Raw genomic sequence first — 20,205 nt, 5'->3', positions numbered from 1 at the left:
TAGCAATAGCAATAGGAGCTAGACTTATCTACCGCTTCATAGGGCTTTCAGCCCTCTCTAAGCAGTTTACAGAGTCAGCATATCACCCCCAACAACAATCCGGGTCCTCATTTCACCCACCTCGGAAGGATGGAAGGCTGAGTCAACCTTGAGCCGGTGAGATTTGAACCGCTGAACTGCAGATAGCAGTTATGACATATTCCAGTTTGGAATATGTGTGCATCCCAAATATATCAGTTCATAAAAACTGTCTCTCCTCTGAATAAGCCAAACATCCTTATGCCAACATTATGGCTATATTACCCTTTGTCTTGGGGAAACTATTTTAGTTGAATGTCTGCTTGTTTGGGCAGAAACAAGGGGAGCATGAGAAAGTTGAGGTCTTTGCAAATATATACTTTCTTTCTGAAATGAATGAGCTGAAGCCATTTCCTTTTCTTCTGCATCTGTTGCTGGATCATACATTTGGATAACCATCATATTAAACAAAATTGTTCACAATCCACTTCCCTCTCTTGTCAATATCAGCCCAACCAGTTTGATCTACCAGGGGAAAATTGCTTTCAAACCCTACGCTTTGTGTGATTTGGGGTATTGAAGTGAGGAGAAGAGAGGCTGCTTTCGTGCCATGAAACAAGCCTCCCTGTAGAGATCTTTGCTAGTCCTTTGGAATCCTTGGAAGCTAAGATATTTTGGAGATTCTTTTCCTGATTTGACGTTGCCATCTTTCTCTCTTGTTTCTCTTCTCTGAAATTGCTACGCTGTTCTTACGTTTTATCTTCAATTGTGTATTTTAAGTCATATACAATGTTTTCTGTCTTCTGAAGTTTGTTTTAATTGCACCTAGATATATATTTAATAAATACTGTATTTCTCCAAAAATACAACCTAACCCAAAAGTAAGTCCTAGTTTGATTTTTACACATGCATCCAATATAAGCCCTGCCCCCCCAAAATAAGCTCCAGTTAAGACCCCACCAACTCTGGGCTACAGGGATGGGGCAAGGCATATGGGTCAAAATTAAGTTAGTGTGGGGATGGGGGAAATGGAGATGCCTTAATTACCAGGCCTCGCACACCCCAACACCTGCCTTGCCGGCCCAGCTCTTCTGTGAATGCTTGCTGCTGCTGGCGTGCATTGCCCCGGCCTCCATTGTGCTGTCAGAGGCCTTCAGGAAAGGCCTCTGCAGGTGAGAAACGGGCTCTGGATTGATTTACGCAGTGCCCCCAGGCCTCGCTTTGCTATACATAAAGAAAATTATTTAGTCACTCAACAGGTATGTATAGAATCTTTGCAATAGACTTCCTTGCTAGGAAAGTAATACTGTTCTTTCTTTGCTTTTCAGATTCCAGATAGTAAATAGTATGATTTTCCGACTGCAAGTATCCAGTTTAGATTCAATAACACCTAAGATGTCAATCTAGAGTCAATTTATTTTACTTTTCATTGAATTGTGCTTCCCTCTTCATGCCTCTTGCATTCCATGTTTTCATTGTAATTTTGTCTTTTCAGCTTCGGATATATATGTTTTTTTTTTCCTGCATGACAACATCAGCCACTAGATAGCCCAAATACTTCAATCTATTTCAGAAATACTGAACAGTACTTAACCATCCTGGGCAATTCTCCAGTAGCAGGTTAAGTGAGTTCCCAACTGAGGAGACCATCATGTGGCACTATCTCCCCCACCTTTTTATATTTTCTGTTTCCTGGTGAAATGCAGGCATTGTTTGCCATTGTTATTTTTTCCTGTTCAATGTGCAACAATGATTCTGTCATTGTCACTAAAGTGATCATCCTCCTTCCGCAGCTTCTTACTATCCATTAAAAGTGCCTGCATGCTTTAGCAATAGCACTTAGACTTACAGTATATACTGATTCATAGTGCTTTTACAGCCCTCTTTGAGTGGTTTACAGACTCAGCATATTGCCCTCAACAATCTGGGCCCTCATTTTACCAACCTCGGAAGGATGGAAGGCTGAGAACCTTGAGCTGGTCAGGATTGAACTTCTGGCAGTGGGCAGAGTCATCCTCCTTTAGCTGGGAGAGCGGGATGACTTCCAGCTCTATGGTGGCCCTGTTATTGATATACAGTGTTGGCATTTACTCCCAATCAGATGTGGGTTTCTACCGGTTTGGTCCAGTTTGGCTGAGTAGGTAGTAATTTGGCCGGATATTCACCCGAACAGGTTCGACTCTCAGGGCCACCATCTTGATTTTCTGTTCTACACATGTGCAGAACAATCTTCATTGAAAAATGTATTTTTTTTTCCCTTTTCTAATGTGCAGACGCACAGATCTTTTTGCATGCTGAACCGGTAGTAATGCCGGCAGGAACCCACCTCTGCTCCCAAGGTTCTTCATTCATCCCTTCCAGGAATAAGGAAGCTAAGAAGCATCATAGCAGTATCTGAGGTAAAAGGATGAGCCTCGGTACCATTCCATATAAAACAGAATGGGTGTTTATTTGCTTATTCAAGTAGCAATCACAGATGTAACCCTGCTTTCTTTGCACAGTTGGGGTTTAAACAAATCAATAGATGAAACAGGGTGAACAATTAAGCAGTATTTTTTATTTTATTTTACTGGGAACTAGAGATTGTTCCATTCCATTTCCGTGCCCAGCAATGGACCAAATTTAACAAACGCCTTAAGATTCCTTTTACTTCATTATACCACTGTATAACTGATAGAAACATTATTATATTTTAAACGTTATAGACTACGGAGACAATAATTAGACAGACCTGATGTTTTTTTTTTCCCCAATCCTGTCACTCTGTTCTTTGAAGATTTTATTTTTTCCTTATCCCTCATAGCTAGCAATAGAAAAGATGCAATTAAAAACTTGAGTGTCATATTAGAAATCTCTGCCAAGTGACATATTGTCATTTCCAGTCACATTATGTAAGGCTTATCAATTAAAGAAAATTGCAGCTTTAGACAGCTCCAAATGAACTATAAGCAATACATTATTTAGTAACCCATATTAAAAGTATATGCAAAATAGCTAATGGACCATTATTACAAGACATCTTATTCTAGAAGTCTTTGGGGAAAAAAAAGTTTATAAATGAGAGAATTTCTTTGCTCAGCAAGACCTAAAAGGAAAACAATCAGGGACACTTCAAAATATCTCGATGGTGCATTGTTTATATTTGATTAGCCACTTATGGAAATTATGTTCTGCGCTGACATTTTAAAGCATCCCATTACAGTCATTAAATTATATTTGATAGTGCCAAACTGACAATTTATTCAAGTCACAACATTTAGAAACAAGACATTGACTTATGCATCCAGGTAATAGGGCAACTTCAGGAAACTTACCCAGAACAGTAATAACAACATTCAATGTTTGTTTTTAAAATGGGAGGAAAAATGCTCGTAGGGATCTGTAGGGAGAAGATTGGGAAATTGTGGTAGGGAATGATAGCAGTGCAAAAAGTTTTAATTCAAAGAATGCAACTTGTATCAGATATTGTGACAGAAATACCAAATTACACACACTTTGAGCAATGGAATCATGATACATGTGTCATCATTTTAATGTCATTATGACTTAGTATAGATACTGCTGAAAAGTTGTATACTACCATGTTTCCCCCAAAACAAGACAAATTCTATGTAAATTCAGTCAAGTGCTTCACAGGAAGAAATATTTCCAAAGTATTAAGCAAAATGATGATTTTCTAATCTTCATAAAATTATCTTGATTCTTACCAGTCAGCAAAATCAGCAGAAAAGTGCAATAGTCTATTGCCCACAGCACAAGGAAGTATACTAGGTTGCCTTTAAATTAAATGAAACAATTTACACTGTTTTCAGTCTAACCTCATATTTTTCCACATAAACATATATGCTCACCAGGTGGGTTCCTCCCGGCATTACTAACGGTTTGGTGTGCAAATTTTTTTGTGTGTACGCATTTGAACATTAAAAGGTCTGCACATGCACACAACATTAGAAAAGGGGGAAAACCTACATTTTTCCAATGATGATGTTTCTGCGCATGTGCAGAACAGAAAATCAAGATGGCCGCACTGAACATAGAACCGGTTCGGGCGCATGTCTGGATGAGTTACTACCCTCTCGGCCGAACTGGTCCAAGCCAGTAGGAACCGATCTCTAATGCTCACCATATTTACTCAGAAAATAATCTCTCTCTCTCTCTCTCTCTCTCTGTGTCTCTGTGTCTCTGTGTCTCTCTGTCTCTCTCTGTCTCTCTCTCTCTCTCTCTCTCTCTCTCTCTCCCTCCCTCCCTCCCTCCCTCCCTCCCTCCCTCCCTCTTTCTCTCTCTCTGGAATATTAGTGTATACACTTTATAATAATAAAAGTAATAAGAAGATACAACATGGAATAATTGAATAACAATGGGCTACAACCTAATATAAATGTCTATTATTATTGGAAATACATAAGTTGACTAAATGTAATAATTATTTTTATTAGTTTTATTTGTATTAGAATGTATGACACCCAGGTGCCACATTGTTCACGCATTTTGATATATATATAAAAAAAAACTTGAAAAAAATAAGTATCTGAGTTTATCATCATTGCAGAAAGAAAGAAAGAAAGAAAGAAAGAAAGAAAGAAAGAAAGAAAGAAAGAAAGAAAGAAAGAAAGAAAGAAAGAAAGAAAGAAAGAAAATAGTATTTAAATAATGTGGCCTCCAACTTTTATGATTAAATGAACTTGATCATAACTAGAGCCACACAGTTTGCTAAACTCAGTGCTTTATTATTCTTCATAATTAACAGCAATCTTATCATTCAAATTAACACTAGAACTAAATTTATATTTTGTGAATTATTTTGGGAAGGAAAAGCATAATAATGATTAAGGACTTGAAGATCCCATTTAATGATGAACTCCTGTAGGAATTGTACACTGGGGCTGTGGGGGCTGAGTTCATATGCTTCACGGCAGATGCCTCAAATGTCTTAATATTGTACAAAATTAGAATTGTTTTCTTTCATATTTTTTTCTTTTTAGGCCTCCTCCGAATTCCATCAGCCAGCCAGTGTAGACTGGCAACTACCCGGAGGAGAGCCTTCTCGGTGGCTGCTCCGACCCTCTGGAACGAACTCCCCGTGGAGATCCGGACCTTCACCACCCTCCAGACCTTCCGCGCCGCCCTTAAAATCTGGCTATCCCGGCTGGCCTGGGGTTAAAGACTCTAACCCCTTCTCGAATTTTATGACTGTTGAGTTCTTAAATGATGTAGTGCCTTTATGTTGTAAATTGTTTGTCCTTCCCCCCCACCCTTTGAACTGTGAGCTGCCCTGAGTCCCCCCAGGGAAAAGGGCGGCATACAAATAAAGTGAAACTGAAACTTTCTGATGCTTTAAGCTTTTGTGGATTGAAAGTGTTGCAATACTGTCTCCTTAAGCATCTTCAGACCACCAAGCAACACCCCAGAGATCGTATTCAGCCGGTTCTCTCTGGTTCAGGCGAACCAGTAGCGGCGGCTGCAGGAGGCTCCGCCTACCTGCCCTGACATAATCCATGAGCATTGCACATGCGCAGACGCAGCACGCGTTCTCACATTTGCGAACGGGTAGGGAAGGTTAGTGAATCCCACTGCTGCAACACCCACATATTCTCACTACGAAAAATGAACTATATATTCATAAATTCTCACTATGAAAAATAATCACAACAGGGAAAAAGAACGGAAGATGGACGGTTTGTGTATCTCTTGGCCAAAGTGATATGCTGCTTGTCTCACTGCCTCAAGTCAGGAGCCGAGGTGGCACAGTGGTTAGGGTGCATTACTGCAGGCCACTTTAGCTGACTGCTATCTGCAGTTCAGCGGTTCAAATCTCACCGTCTCAAGGTTGACTCAGCCTTCTATCCTTCCGAGGTGGGTGAAATGAGGACCCAGACTGTGGGGGCGATATGCTGACTCTATAAACTGCTTAGAGAGCGGCTGAAAGCCCTATGAAGCGGTATACAAGTCTAACTGCTATTGCTATTGCTAAGTGAGTCAGGGCCTAAATATCAAATGATTAAAAACATTAAAATTAAGGTTGGCAAATGATTAAATAAAAGGTTAAAGCAAAAGCACAGCCTAGTCAGGAGATTGATTTTTGTCTACCACTCAATCAACCTCCTCCTCCAGCATAGCATGCCCTCATCGGGGTCCCTAGTCAACCAGCAGAGCCAGGTTTTAAGGCCTTTCCAAAAGTCAGAAGGGTAGAGGCAGTTCTCATCTCCAGAGGCAAAATGTTCCAAAGGACAGGGGCCATGGCATAGAAGGATCTTCTCCTTGACCTCACTAACTAACTAAATTTCCTTGGCTAATGGAGTCCAAAGAATAGCAATAGCAGTTAGACTTATATACCGCTTCCTAGGGCTTTCAGCCCTCTCTAAGCGGTTTACAGAGTCAGCATATATTGCCCCCAACAACAATCCGGGTCCTCATTTTACCCACCTCGGAAGGATGGAAGGCTGAGTCAACCCTGAGCCGGTGAGATGTGAACAGCCGAACTGCAGAACTGCAGTCAGCTGAAGTAGCCTGCAGTGCTGCATTTAACCACTGCGCCACCTTGGTTCTTCAGAAGGCCTCTTCTGCAAGTGCAAGTGGGGCAAACCAATCCCATTGGGGCAAGATGGTAGCCCAGATATCCTGGTTTCATGCTATGAAGGTTTTTAAAGGTACCAATCAGACACAGAAACAAACTGGCAACAAAAGCAGTTCCGTAGCGTTAAATGTGCCACCTTCTGCCTCTCGAGGACTGTCCATGCATGATTACCAGGCAGATGTTGCTTTAGGTACTTCCCTACTGAGCAAATAGTAAAGCCATTTGCTCTGCATTTTAGGAACTCGGTGCTTAGGACTGGGGTATCCATACATGCAAATGAAGAAGCCATGTGAAGGAAATCAAAGTATTTATGTGGAATGCCATTGGGATGGCTGGTCATTTTTTCCAGTAAGACACTATTGGACTCCATAAAGACTCTCTTGTGACACATAAGTAGCCTTCTCTTGCATTAGCGCTCACCTCTTTCTACCTCTGAGGATGATGGGGAAATTTGGAGAAATAAGAAGCTGAATTGTCATTCTCTTATCTATGGAGCCAAGGTGGCGCAGTGGTTAAATGCAGCACTGCAGGCTACTGCTAGATCAGCAGGTCAGCGGTTCAAATCTCACCGGCTCAGGGTTGACTCAGCCTTCCATCCTTCCGAGGTGGGTAAAATGAGGACCCAGATTGTTGGGGGCGATATGCTGACTCTCTGTAAACCGCTTAGAGAGGCCTGAAAGGCCTATGAAGCGGTATATAAGTCTACTGCTATTGCTATTGCTACTGCTATCTAGTCAATCAATTATATATTATTGTGTTGCATTTTCTGAAATGTTCATATTCCTTAAGGTCATCACAAACCATTCAGACAAAACGATAGATAGATCGATAGATCGATAGATCGATAGATCGATAGATCGATAGATCGATAGATCGATAGATCGATAGATCGATAGATAGATAGATAGATAGATAGATAGATAGATAGATAGATAGATAGATGTTTATTTATATGCCGCCCTTTTCCCTGGGGGGACTCAGGGCAGCTCACAATCCAAGAGGGAGGGGGAGACAAACTTTTTAACATATAAGACAATACATAATTAAAAAACACAACATTCATACCATTCGGGTGGGTTACAGTCTTAGCCCCAGGCCTGACGGGATAGCCAGATTCTGAGGGCTTTGCGGAAGGTCTGGAGGGTGGTGAGGGTACGAATCTCCACGGGGAGATCGTTCCATAGGGACGATCCAGCTCCTTGATGATAATTTGAGAACCACTGCAGAACAATACACCAGAAGAATGCGTGCCAGCTTATTATCAGGGGAATGAATACTGTTTTCCCAGTGAAAGGATCAATCATTTGTCTCATAGCTGGCCATATCAAATATAACATCCAAACTCTTCTCTGTTTTGTTCCTTTTCCTGCTGCCTGTTCTTCCAACTCAATTTATACTATATTTTCATCTAGTTTCCTTATGCTGAACACCCCTAACTGTTCAAAATTGGAATTGATTCCCGTATAAATGAGTTGGTTCAGACTGGGAAGGGGATACTTCCATTAAAAGAGTAACATCTGTTCTAAAAGCACAACATTTTGTGTTTTATTCAGCAGAGATTATCACAAGCACCTGGTTCTAGCTGTGCTCATTTATGGTGGGAACACCATATGGGCATGTATTTGTCCTGGCTCAGTGTATGCTAGCTCGGTGACAATGAAGGAATGCCAGCCTAGTTGTTCGTTATGTCCTTGCTTCCCATCTCCAAGGCAAGGTTTGTGCTATTTCTAAAGCCTTACCTCTGCAAAATGGCACTGGGAAATCCCAGGATGCTCCGTTTCCAGGACTCATGAAACATGTCAGCACAGCATGGCCTTCCAGGATGTAGCCTGCGATGCAGCTATATCGGATTTTATCTCCAATATTGAACCTTGTGCCATGAAGAATGCCTTTAGGTATTTCCCCAGGGTTGCCACAGGTATGGCTGGGCAGCACTATTAGGAAAGAGAGAGAGAGAAAGAGATTTAGCACAATAGAATGTTCCCAATAAATTTTCATTGACAAGGATTGCTTGTATAACTCACATTTTTCTTTGCTTCTCTGCTTTCATTCAGAGCAAATAAATTTCAATTAAAATGTCAGAAATTCTCATGCCAGATGTAAATCTGTAATATATAGTTTTCCTGAATTTTATACTTGAGAAAGTATTTTAGTTGTTTCAGCTATTTGTGTTGCAGCATGCGTACAATTGATGCATTTCCATAAAAAAAAAATAATCAATTGGAGTTTGGCCATTTGCTTCAATCTGATACGGCCAGGGTACAATGCTATTTATCTTACTATGTAACATTTAATAGAGCAGTTTGCAAACAGAATTGCCTAGGAAGATTGACTGGCATGTGATGTCAAGTAAGAGATCAGACTGAAGCAAAAATCACCCTCAGCCATTTACGTTTCCCCCATATAAGCTATAGTGGAATGAGAAGGATTTGGGAAGGTAGAGGTTTAATTTGGAACTATTTACATGGAAGCTTCAAAGGATTATAGTACTTGGCTCACTTGTTCAGACCCACAAACTAAGAAGGATTAGGGAGTGTGTATATATGGAAAGAAAAACATCAAGAAAGTCTACAGTTGTTGGCTAGACCACAATATCTTATAGGCCCAATTATAAAATAAGGAATTGATTTTATTCTTTATCAGACTTTCTATGACGATCTGAGCACAATCATGCCTACATGTAATTATGATTGATGTGCTGCCCCAGCAGTATACAGCTAGGATAGGAATTAAGAATTGTCTCATTTAAGAAACTACCTCATGGGAAATGCAGGCAGAGACTGCCTTATGGGAAGTGTAGTTCCATGACATGTGATCACATCTCTGTTTATGATTGGCCACCGGGCCAATCTTGCCCACATGCAAAGTTTATACCCGGGTAGTTCAATTGTTTTTGTGAACCGGAATAGCAGCATTCTACATCTCCACTCAGCATGGGGATAAAATCATCATCTTTTTACACTACGTGATGGGACCGATCATGGAAAGTCAGAAGAATCTTAACACTGAACTGTAAATTTTGTTATTAAGGATGCCTGATAATAAATGTGATCTGAAAGAGATTCCTAAATGTGGAGTTAACTGGGTGCCTGAGCAGAACCTCATTGCCTGGAGCAGAACAGTAAAAAGATGGTGATGTTTTCGCTCCCCTCCAATAAAAAGATGATGATGATGATTTTATCCCCATGCTGAGTGGAGATGTACAATGCTGCTATTCCGGTTCACAAAAGCAATTGAACTACCCAGCTATAAACTTTGCATGTGGGCAAGATGCCCTGGTGGCCAATCATAAATAGAGATGTGATCACATGTCATGGAACTACATTTCCCATAAAGCAGTCTCTGCCTGCATTTCCCATGAGGTAGTTTCTTAAAGGAGACAGTTCTTAATTCCTACACTAGCTATATAGATTTAGATTTAGATTTGTTTTATTTATATGCTGCCCTTTTCCGGGAGGGACTCAGGGCGGCGAACAACTCAAAGGGGGGAAAGGGAACATAAAACACAATACAAGTAGTTAAAATAGCCAAGAATCACACAGCCACAGCCGGGTAGTAGCCAGATGGCATTGGCTGGTGGACGGAACCCGGAGGAGGCCGACCCTGTGTGATCTAATGGGTCTTTGGGAGGTAATTGGCAGCTGGCGGTCTCTCAAGTACCCATATACTGCTGGGGCAGCACAATTGTTCTATATCACAACAGAAGTGGATCTGAATTTCTTATATATCATGGGGTTATGGTTGGAGAATGATATTTGTATTAAGGCAAATCCTGTGAAGCCAAAGATCTTGCAGGATTTGCCTTAACAACAACTGGGTTTTCTTTGTTCAGAAACAGATGATCAAGCTTTGTTCTCCGCCCATCTGGATTTGAACGGAAAGTGACCCAGGAAAAGGGTGGCGTCATCTGACATAGTTAAAATCAAAGCACATTAATCAGACCGTGTATTTCCATGTACTATGCAAATAAATTCTATCAAGCGGCCATGCATGTTCGGCATACTCATTTATCGATCTACATAAAGCACTTCAATGATAAATGCAGCTTCCATGTGGTTCATACCAACTCAAGAGTAGATCCAGAGGATTAGGAAAGAATTTTTCCTCAAGAAAATGCTTAGATGTATCAAAGTCACATGTATTTAGGGAAACAATATTTCCTTGCTAAAGAGTGTTTGGCAATCTCAATTTTCTCCTTTTGTAACTCATTTATTTGCTAATCATGGTTACCAAATGCCCCCAACACATCACTGCCCTCTGATTAACCAAACCTATAAAGTCTGTCCTCTGTCCTCTTACAGGCTGGTTGGTTTGCTTTAAGTTCCATCCTTCAGCATTATCTTTGGAAGATTGTTTCATTCTGAAAGGATTTGGAGGGTGTAGCATTTCAAATATTACAGATATTATATTAAATATTATAGAAGGAACAAGCAGGCAGGAAATATGGAAATTAAAATCCAAACACAGCCAACTAATCCATTTAAAACAACAAAGCCAACATTCCACACGCCCTCACCTATATTTATAGAAAAACGGCAGCTCTGATCACGCTTTTCTCGCACAAGCACAAAGCCAAAGGCACCAGCCTGAAGATGACGAGTGTGACCTCTTCGAAACATTGTCATGATACTGTCAATCTTACACAGGAAAAGACCCGAATACGCCAAGACCTGCATACCTATACCCGTGAAAATCTATGAAAACAAATATATATGGATGGATGGATGGATGGATGGATGGATGCTCCCTCACATATTTGGGCACACTGGGTGCTTTGACATCACACACACACACACACACACACACACACACACACACACACACACACACACAATATTTATTTGAGAAGATTGGAATGAATGAAAAGATGAGGTGTTCCATCCTTACATAATTGAAGTTCAATATTTTGCATTATTCTATATAAAAGCGAAGGCTGGATGCACATTTCAAGATTTGCATAATCACAGTAGTCCATAACTGTCAGAAAAAATGATATCAATTACTTGCACAGCTGTCTATGTAATAGTGATTTACCTTTAAATTACAAATGGATCAGCCAATTTTGATTTAACAAGATTTTGATATATCTTTCAAATACCACTTTCAGGTTTTCTATCAAAATCCCGCGTGAAATTCACATTCACTTCAGAGATTACAACAAGAAAAGAGATACCTAGCAAAACCCTGTACAACGAAACCATAAAATTGCTTGGGAGAAAACGAAACAAAACACACTGGCTTGAAATACACAATATAGTGAAGCTGGTGGCAGCAACTTTTGCCTATATTTCAGGTCTTATTAGGGAAGTGTAATCCAAAGAGACAATTTCAAATGCATTTAAAAAACCTGAAGAAAAAAATGCCATTATGCTGTATCATGATGCAGTTTTATCACAAGGTTACTTCTGTAACTACTGCTTGCACAAGTGCAATGTACCAATGCTTTTTTGCATTCAGCATAATATATGCAGAGTTCATTAATTAAAGAAGCCAGGCCTTCTATCAAGTATACCGTGAAACAACTTTTTCTCTTAACTATTACATGATTTTTTTTTTTTTTACAAAGGTACCAAAGATGTAAAAATGTTGTCTTTGGGAAAAACATGTTTATAACTGCATCTTGAGCTGACCATTCAATCTATATGGAGCATTGCTGTTCAAACTTGACAATTTTAAGAGACATGCTTCTTAAAGAAGGAATTCTGCAAACTGAAGTCCACACATCTTTAAATTGCCAAGACTGGGAAAAAAAATGGTATACGAAGTATCACTCTAGCCTTCATGCCTATATTAGCAATAGCAGTTAGACTTATATACCGCTTCATAGGGCTTTGAGCCCTCTCTAAGCGGTTTACAGAGTCAGCATATCGCCCCCACAGTCTGGGTCCTCATTTCACCCACCTCAGAAGGACGGAAGGCTGAGTCAACCTTGAGCCGGTGAGATTTGAACCGCCAAACTGCAGATAGCAGTCAGATGAAGTGGCCTGCAGTACTGCACTCTAACCACTGGGCCACTTCGGCTCTTACTTATATTGGTCTGAAATTACTGTTGCAAACGGTTACTCTTATTAATTCTGGGAACTATTATTTCATATCAGTATTATATGTTTTCTACAGGACATTTCCAATAAGCTGTATGCCTATCCCAGTCTGGTTTTCTACACATTGCCTTTTCACCTTCTTGTTATCCTTGTTGGGTGTCCATCAATCTTCTCCTCACTTCCTGTGCGCCATATTTGTTACCGGATTCTCAATTCCCCTTCCTTCCCTGTTCTCCCCAAATGGTGCCCCCCCATGCTTTTCTCCTCACGTATGCAAAGGCTATTAAAAACACAATCTTTTAAGTATTGGAATGCAGGTAAAGGAAAAGTGGGAAATTCTTTAGAAGCTCTTTTGATAGAGCAAGCGAGATGGGAATGTTTATCAGTGGATCATGGGAGACACTGTGAAAGCGTCTATCTATGAATCAGGGCAAGTATGAATGCACAGATGAGTTGGTATATAATGCATGTTACAGAAAAGAAAGCATGGATATATGGCATAGGGACTGGTTACTTGAAGGTCCACCTGTCTGCCATAACATCTGCCTGGTTGATTCAATCCTGCCAGGTTGGCATGCTTTGCATTCCTTCAATTAAGGAAGGTATCTCTGAAGGATGCTTTCTCCGTAGCAGCATCTGCCCTCTGGAAAAAGATGTCCCCAAGATTTGGTGGCCAGCATTCTGCTGTTGTTTAGAAGAGCTGTGAGCTCTTCATGTGGGCCTTTGGTGAAAGAGGGTGAGATCCTTCACTTCATCACACTTGTCAGCTTTTATCTTTTGTTTTATTGATTTTACTGCATTTTCTTTGTCTGTTTGTGTTGCCCAGAATTGTTGATAGGTGTCTCTAGGGAGTGGGTGGCATACAAATCCTAATAAAACCTAAAAACCTAAGGTGGGTGGCCTGCAATTTTAAATCATCCTGTTCCTCCTGCTGCTCCTTCTCCCCTGTGACCACACCTTTAACGCCATCAATCATCAACATCTGCCTATCCCAGATCTTCAGGAAAGTTTTGAAAGTGGATAAAAAATGCCAGATCCATTCTAAACAACTGGCAGACTGTGAGACCAACCACAACAGTAATAAACTATCTCCTTCCAACACCCACTATCTCACTTTAAATCATCTCTCTCATACTTTTTTTTTTCTTTTTCTTTTCTTTTTTAGATTCTTTACAAGAGAAAAGGAGAGTGATAAAATGATGGATATTCTACCTCTGATCCCCGACTGATTGTTCCCGTATGAACACAGCTGTTGACAGAGGGGAAAAAAATCTATCTGACAAAGTTTAAAGCTAGACAGCGTGAGAGATTTTAGGTTTAATTTTTTTTAAAAAATAGAATTGTTCACATGATACAATTACCTGTCAAGATCAAACATGATTAGTTTATTTAACTGCTTTTCAGAAAACATTGAAAAAATATTTAAGTTGGTATGCAGGACCAGCTGTGCAATCTCAGATTTGAAATAAAAATGTATTAAGATGGACATATCATACAGCTGTGCAGCACAGGCAAATATTTCATTACCCAAGCCACATCTGATTCATGGCATAAGTACATTTCAATCGATGTAACTCAACTGAATTTCAGTAGAATTTTAGGGGTATGCAATGTACTGTAGGTTGATATTTATTAAATAATAATTTTAAAAAAAAGATTTTTGAAGAACTTTGAAGATTTATTGCAAGCACAGACCTCACCTGTCCTTATTTAAACATGCAATTTCTTTAGGAAAATGTATGATTTATTCATGAACGAAATGAAAGCATTTTATGTCTGGTTTTCTGCTGTGAAACAAGTTGTTTAATGGTGCTTTCTCTTTATTATCTTCAATGCAGCATTTATCTTTAAAATCCTGAATTATAAAAGTAATTTTGAATTAATCAAGATATGTCATAAAAGTGGTTAAGATAGCATTTCAAGCCAAAATAAGAAATGAATCCTATATATATAGGATATAAAAAAGAACGTGTATTTGAAAATTATGAATAGTTCAAGCACAGGCACATTTTAGTCCATAATGTGTTTTACACATTGCTCTGTAATTAGAACCTCCAAGATCCCAACTAACTAGACTTGGAAACATGCAGATGCCCAGTCCGAGATTTTTTTTTTTAAAGATTCCTGTAATCTCTTTATTCAGGGTGGAGTTGGGGTGGCTGAATGGAGCTGGAGTGTTTACTGGCCAAATGTCCTCTTTGTCAGCTTCCTGCAAGGCATCATCTCCCTGCTGGTGTCTGGTGACAGTTACCGCCGGGGTGGGGTGGGATGTGCTCTTCCAGGTCTTCCATGCATCTTACGCCCAGCGACTATCTGGCTCAGACCTGTTTTTTCCTTGAGCTGCAACTCCTCCAGCCTCTCTGTCTCCTCCCAGCAGTGGTGTGGCTGGAGGGAGGTTGAACCCAGGGCTCCCCAGTCTTCCTGGTCACTCCCGTGGGTTGACATTGTGTGCTCAGCCCAGTGGCAGATTAAGGCTCACTGGTGCCCTAAGTACTGACAAATCTTGGTTCCCCTCTTTTGTACGTACTGTAGAAATCTTCATTGGTTTTGTTTTCCTTTCTCAACTTTGTGGTGCCCCCTTTGGCCCTGGTGCCATAAGCATGTGCTTAGTCTGCTTAATGGTTAATACACTACTGGCTCAGGCCCCTCAATAGACTAGGTCTCCGGGTTGGACAATAAAGCAGACCTTGCTTAATGTCAGGCCTGCCTCCATTCAAAACCCAAGAAAGAAAACTCCTGACTCCATTGAAGTAGAGAAGAGGTACTTTTACTGAGTTTGAAATGATAGCAGTGAAAGAAAAGCAAGATCTGAACCAAAAGGCTTGAAAGTTACATATTGAAAGTTTCCTCAAATCCCTCCCCCTAGGGACCCAGGTTGCATGTCCAATCCATGTCCCGCCTAGTGTCATGTGGGGCACATATTCTGGTGTTTTTCTTCATCTATAGTTCTAGTGTGGTTGGCCTTGACTGGGCATAAACAACTCCATTCAGCAGCGCAGTAATTCCTGAGAGCACACCTCCCTTTTAATTCACATGGGCCTTCATCACAGCAGCACCCCAATGCCATGTCTGCCCCTCCCCATTACTATGGCAGCCGATAGCAAGCAAGCATCAAAGGGAAAACCCATGCTGGAGATCCGGCTGGCATTGCCCTTCCTGATGCCTATGTGGAGTTTGCAGCAGACAATTACTCACTGTGCCTGGAGAGGAACTGCCGCCACCTAGAATTGAACTCACAGCTTCCGGATTGTGAGGTGAGAACTCCACCTCCAGGCCACCACATCACTCCCATCCCCAACCTGGGAGTAACCTTGAAATTTCAAGATAATAGTATTTTATGGAGCTGACCATAGACATATTCAATCCCCTTTTATTATGGGGATTGCTTGGAAAAAATATAAGTCAGTGGACATCCCTGCCTGTTGCAATAATTAGTTAACTATGCAAGCCATAAAGTACTTTTGCTCATTTGTTGCAAATCTGCATCCCAACAACTTCACTTCTATAAAGAAACTGGATGTTACTGGATAATGCTTGTTCCTCTGTGTGCTTCATTTATATCATCTCTTGGCTGCAAACATCTGGCACTGGATGGCACTAAAGAGCTGTCCAACCTCTCATTTCCTGGATCTCCACATCCTTTTTTTTAAAAAAAAAAATTGGTATCACATTGGCTACCATCCAGTCCTTGGCACTGAGCCCAACCTGAGAGACAAGTTACATATTTTTGCTAGAGGTCAATAATCTTACACTTGAGATCCTTAAGAACTCTCCAGTGGATGGCATCAGGTCAGCGAAGATGTCCTGGAATATTTCCCCTAATTTGCTTTGCAGTCTTTTTTACAAATTCACTTCCTGAGAAGTCACTAAAGGCTTGGGGATCTTCCTTACCGGTGAGACAGGAAATAGAGAGGCAGAGAATTCCTTTCTATTTGTCTGCAAGGTGTATTTCTCCTCCTCTATTATATCTCTTTTGCTCTTTTAGTTTTAATGGCCCAAGTACTTTCTCTAATTGGTTTTCTTCTTTTAATTTGCTCAGCTAAATTTCTTTATATTTGATGAGGTCCTTGGAGCTCCCTGAGCTTGACTGTTGTTGTTGTTGTTGTTGTTGTTGTTGTTGTTTTTTGCAGATGTTTCATTACCCAAACTAGGTAAAATCATTTTAAAAAGGAAGGTTTCCCTGTCAGTTGTGTGTGACTCTAGGGTGCGATGCCTATCTCCGTTTCTTGGCCGAGGGAGCCAGCATTGTCGAAAGACAATTTCTGTATTCATGTGGCCAGCATAGCTATATGGCAAAGGTACATGAACGCTGTTACTGTCTTACAAAAGTGGTACCTTTTGTAAGAGCCAAGGTGGCACAGTGGTTAGGGTGCAGTACTGCAGGCCACTTCAGCTGACTGTTATCTGCAGTTCAGCAGTTCTAATCTCACCGACTCAAGGTTGACTCAGCCTTCCATCCTTCCGAGGTGGGTGAAATGAGGACCCGGATTGTTGTTGGGGGCAATATGCTGACTCTGTAAACCACTTAGAGAGGGCTGAAAGCCCTATGAAGTGGTATATAAGTCTAACTGCTGTTGCTATTGCTATTGCTACCTATTTATCTACACTGGCCTGTCTTCAAACTGCTAGGTGGGCAGGAGACAAAAACAAAGGATATGTCGAAAGGAGAAAGTCTGGATGCTAACAGGAGGACAGGAGATCTTAACTTCTCTTTTACATCTGTTTCCTCTCAGAAGGGAAATAGAACTAAGAGAGATTGTTAACTACAGGTAGTTTTTGATTTACAAGCATTCATTTATTTATTGTTTGAAGCTACGACGACACTAAAAAGTGACTTATGACTGTTTTTTCACACTTACAACCACTGCAGATTCCCCATTGTCATGTGATCAAGATTCATACAAGTGACTTATATCTATGATGGCTGTATTTCACAAGGCGGGTTACATGATCAAGATTCACTTAACAACCATGTTACTAACATAACAACTGCAGAGATTCATTTAAGAACTGTAGCAAGGAAGGTCTCAAAATGGGGCAAAGTTCAACTGTCTTGCTTAGCAACAGACACTGTGGGCTCATTTGTGGTTGTTTGTTGAGGATTACCTGCATTTCAAGATAATCCAGGTCTCCAGGGCAGGATGATAGCAGGCCAGGAGAGTGAAGGAAATAGTGGAGATGATCACAGAACTGCCCTCAAGAAAAATGAGAAATGCTGGCCAAATGCTAGAAGACTGAAAGATGATAACATAAAAAACCACAGATAGATCAGCTGGACATCTGCACTGAGCATGGCCTTCAAACATATTATCAAGGGCCATGTTTGTGAGCATTTGGATAAGCATGCCACAATCCAAAGGCATGAGGACAAGGTGGCCACAAATAAATCATGCCAAACTAACCTTCTCCTATTCTTTGAGAGAACTACTGGCCAAATAAATAGGCCATGGACAATATATATTTCACCTCCACCAAAGTCTGTCATGGGAAAATAGAATTACTGTTAGAGGAAGAGAGACTGAATGGGTGCACCTGAGGAATTTCACCAGCAGGAAACACTGCCCTAGAATGACACAAGGATCTATCCTGGGTCAAGTCCTTTTCACCATGGGTAGCAGGGGTGGGTTCCTGCCAGTTCTGACCTCTTCTATAGAAGAGGTTCCACAAATCTATTGTGCTCTTTAGAACCGGTTCCAGCTCCCTCCCCCTGCCCATCTGCACCACACTTGCCCCACCCGCCGCTCACTGATTGGCTGGCTCACCAATTGCCCCGCCTGCCTCTAAGAGTCCTATCTAAACCTTAAAGTCTTAAAGCTGTCAAGTTTGAACATCCCTGTTTTTTTTTTTCTAAAGGGTTAGGGGTGCAAGGGTCTTGTAACTTGACAGCTTTAAGACTGCTTCAAATGCCAGAGTTTCTGAGCCAACATTTTGGTTGCTAAGCAAGAGCGTTGTTAAGTGAGTTTCACCACATTTTACAAGTTGGCCACGCCCACCCAGTCACATGACTGTGAAGCCATTCCCACTCAGTCAGATGTCTGGCAAGCCACTCCCACCTGGTCACATGGTTGGCAAGCCACTCCCACAAAGCAGGCCACACCTACAGAGGAGGTTCTAAAAAATTTTGAAACCCACCACTGATGGGTAGCAATCATTTGGGCCAAGGAATTATGGCCATGTTTAGTAAGTCTGTAGAGCCCACGAAGCTGGGAAGGATGGGTAATACTTTAGAAGAGACAAAGGACTCAAAAAGATCTAGAAAGGTGTCTCAACAGTGGGCTGAAATCAATATGAATGGTAGATTGGAATAGGGTAGAATTGAGACTGTCACATACAGGAAGGGTGCTTAGTCCTTCTCTAGATTACTTAAATATTGATCAGTTAAACAAGAGACCTGGGTAGGGGACTAAATTGTCCCACTAGATGTACCGGTTATAATTCAGAGCAGGTTGCTAACTCTAGGGTAAAATACACATTATATTATATAAGGCAGTTATACATTACATATTGATTAGATTGTACAATATGCAAACTAATTTCAACGCAACAAAGCAAATATGGCCTAAGCCATTTCAGGGCCCAAGGCATAAAATTCTGAAGCCGAGTATGAAGCCGAGAAGAAATGAAATATAATCAAAGAAACAATGGTACTTTACAGAGGTTGTTTGGTTGCTGCAGTGCCGCTGTAAAATTATAATACAGGTAGTCCTCACTTTACAACCACAACTGAGCCCAAAATTTCCATTGCTAAGCCAGGCATTTGTTAAGTGAGTTTTGGGCCATGTTGTGACCTTTTTTTTGCCACAGCTGTTAAGTGAATCACATGGTCATTAAGTGACTCTAGTTTCTACCATTGACTTTAGTCGTAGCAAGCCAGCAGAGTAGGTTACCTGTTCTGACCCCCACTTCGCCGTCCAGGGATGAACGTCAACTCCAATGTAAATGAGAATGTTTTTTAATCAGTCCAGACTCTTGTTGGCTGCAAGCCACATCAACAAAGAGATAAGCACTCTGGCAGCAAGTCCTATAAAACTTGGCAGCAATGCAAACAAACTCTGGCAGCAATCCAGCCTGCCAAGTTTGTTTCTTGTTAGCCCTTAATGTTGACTTCTGCAGAAAGGCGTGGCACAAGCAGTCTCTTTTATAACCAGGAGAGGATCTTAATGAGCATCAGCTGAGCGTAATCACCTCCTGTGATTACGCAGTTGTCCTTGACACCAAGTAGCCCTTCAACGGCGTGCATCCCGGAACAACTCACAGGTGTATTCTGGATCACTCATTCTTATCTCCTCCCCACTGATCCAAGACCCCTCGCTGTCGGAGTCTGGTGGCAGCTCCTGCCGAGCCACAACAGTTACCTATGGAGATCACATGACTCTGGAACAGTGCAGCTGTTATAAATACATGATGGTTACAAAGTGGCCAACATTTTGATCACATGGACCATGGAGATGCTATGGTGGTCGTAAGTAGGGAAAGAGATCATAAGTCATTGTTTTCCCAGTGCTGTTATAATTTCAGGTGGTCATTTAACAAATGGTTGTAAGTCAAGGACTACACGTACTGATACAGGTA

General features: G+C 41.0%; 1 protein-coding gene across 1 annotated transcript in view; it reads right to left on the bottom strand.

Moving 5' to 3' along the window:
• The window catches only part of CSMD1 (CUB and Sushi multiple domains 1), a 1,072,234-nt gene that overhangs the window by 486,196 nt on the left and 565,833 nt on the right, over window positions 1-20,205 (bottom strand). Inside the window, exon 4 of the mRNA XM_087718982.1 lies at window positions 8,332-8,526. Within this exon, the coding sequence (XP_087575108.1) occupies window positions 8,332-8,526 (195 nt within the window). The remainder of the gene's footprint in view (window positions 1-8,331; window positions 8,527-20,205) is intronic.

This window comes from Thamnophis sirtalis, unplaced genomic scaffold (assembly GCF_051295495.1).
Source record: "Thamnophis sirtalis isolate CommonGarterSnake01/CBP01778 unplaced genomic scaffold, rThaSir2_p1.2 scaffold_6, whole genome shotgun sequence".
Taxonomy (NCBI): domain Eukaryota; kingdom Metazoa; phylum Chordata; class Lepidosauria; order Squamata; family Natricidae; genus Thamnophis; species Thamnophis sirtalis.
The sequence above is the reverse complement of the archived record's forward strand: the minus strand, read 5'-3'. Positions and strand labels throughout refer to the sequence as shown.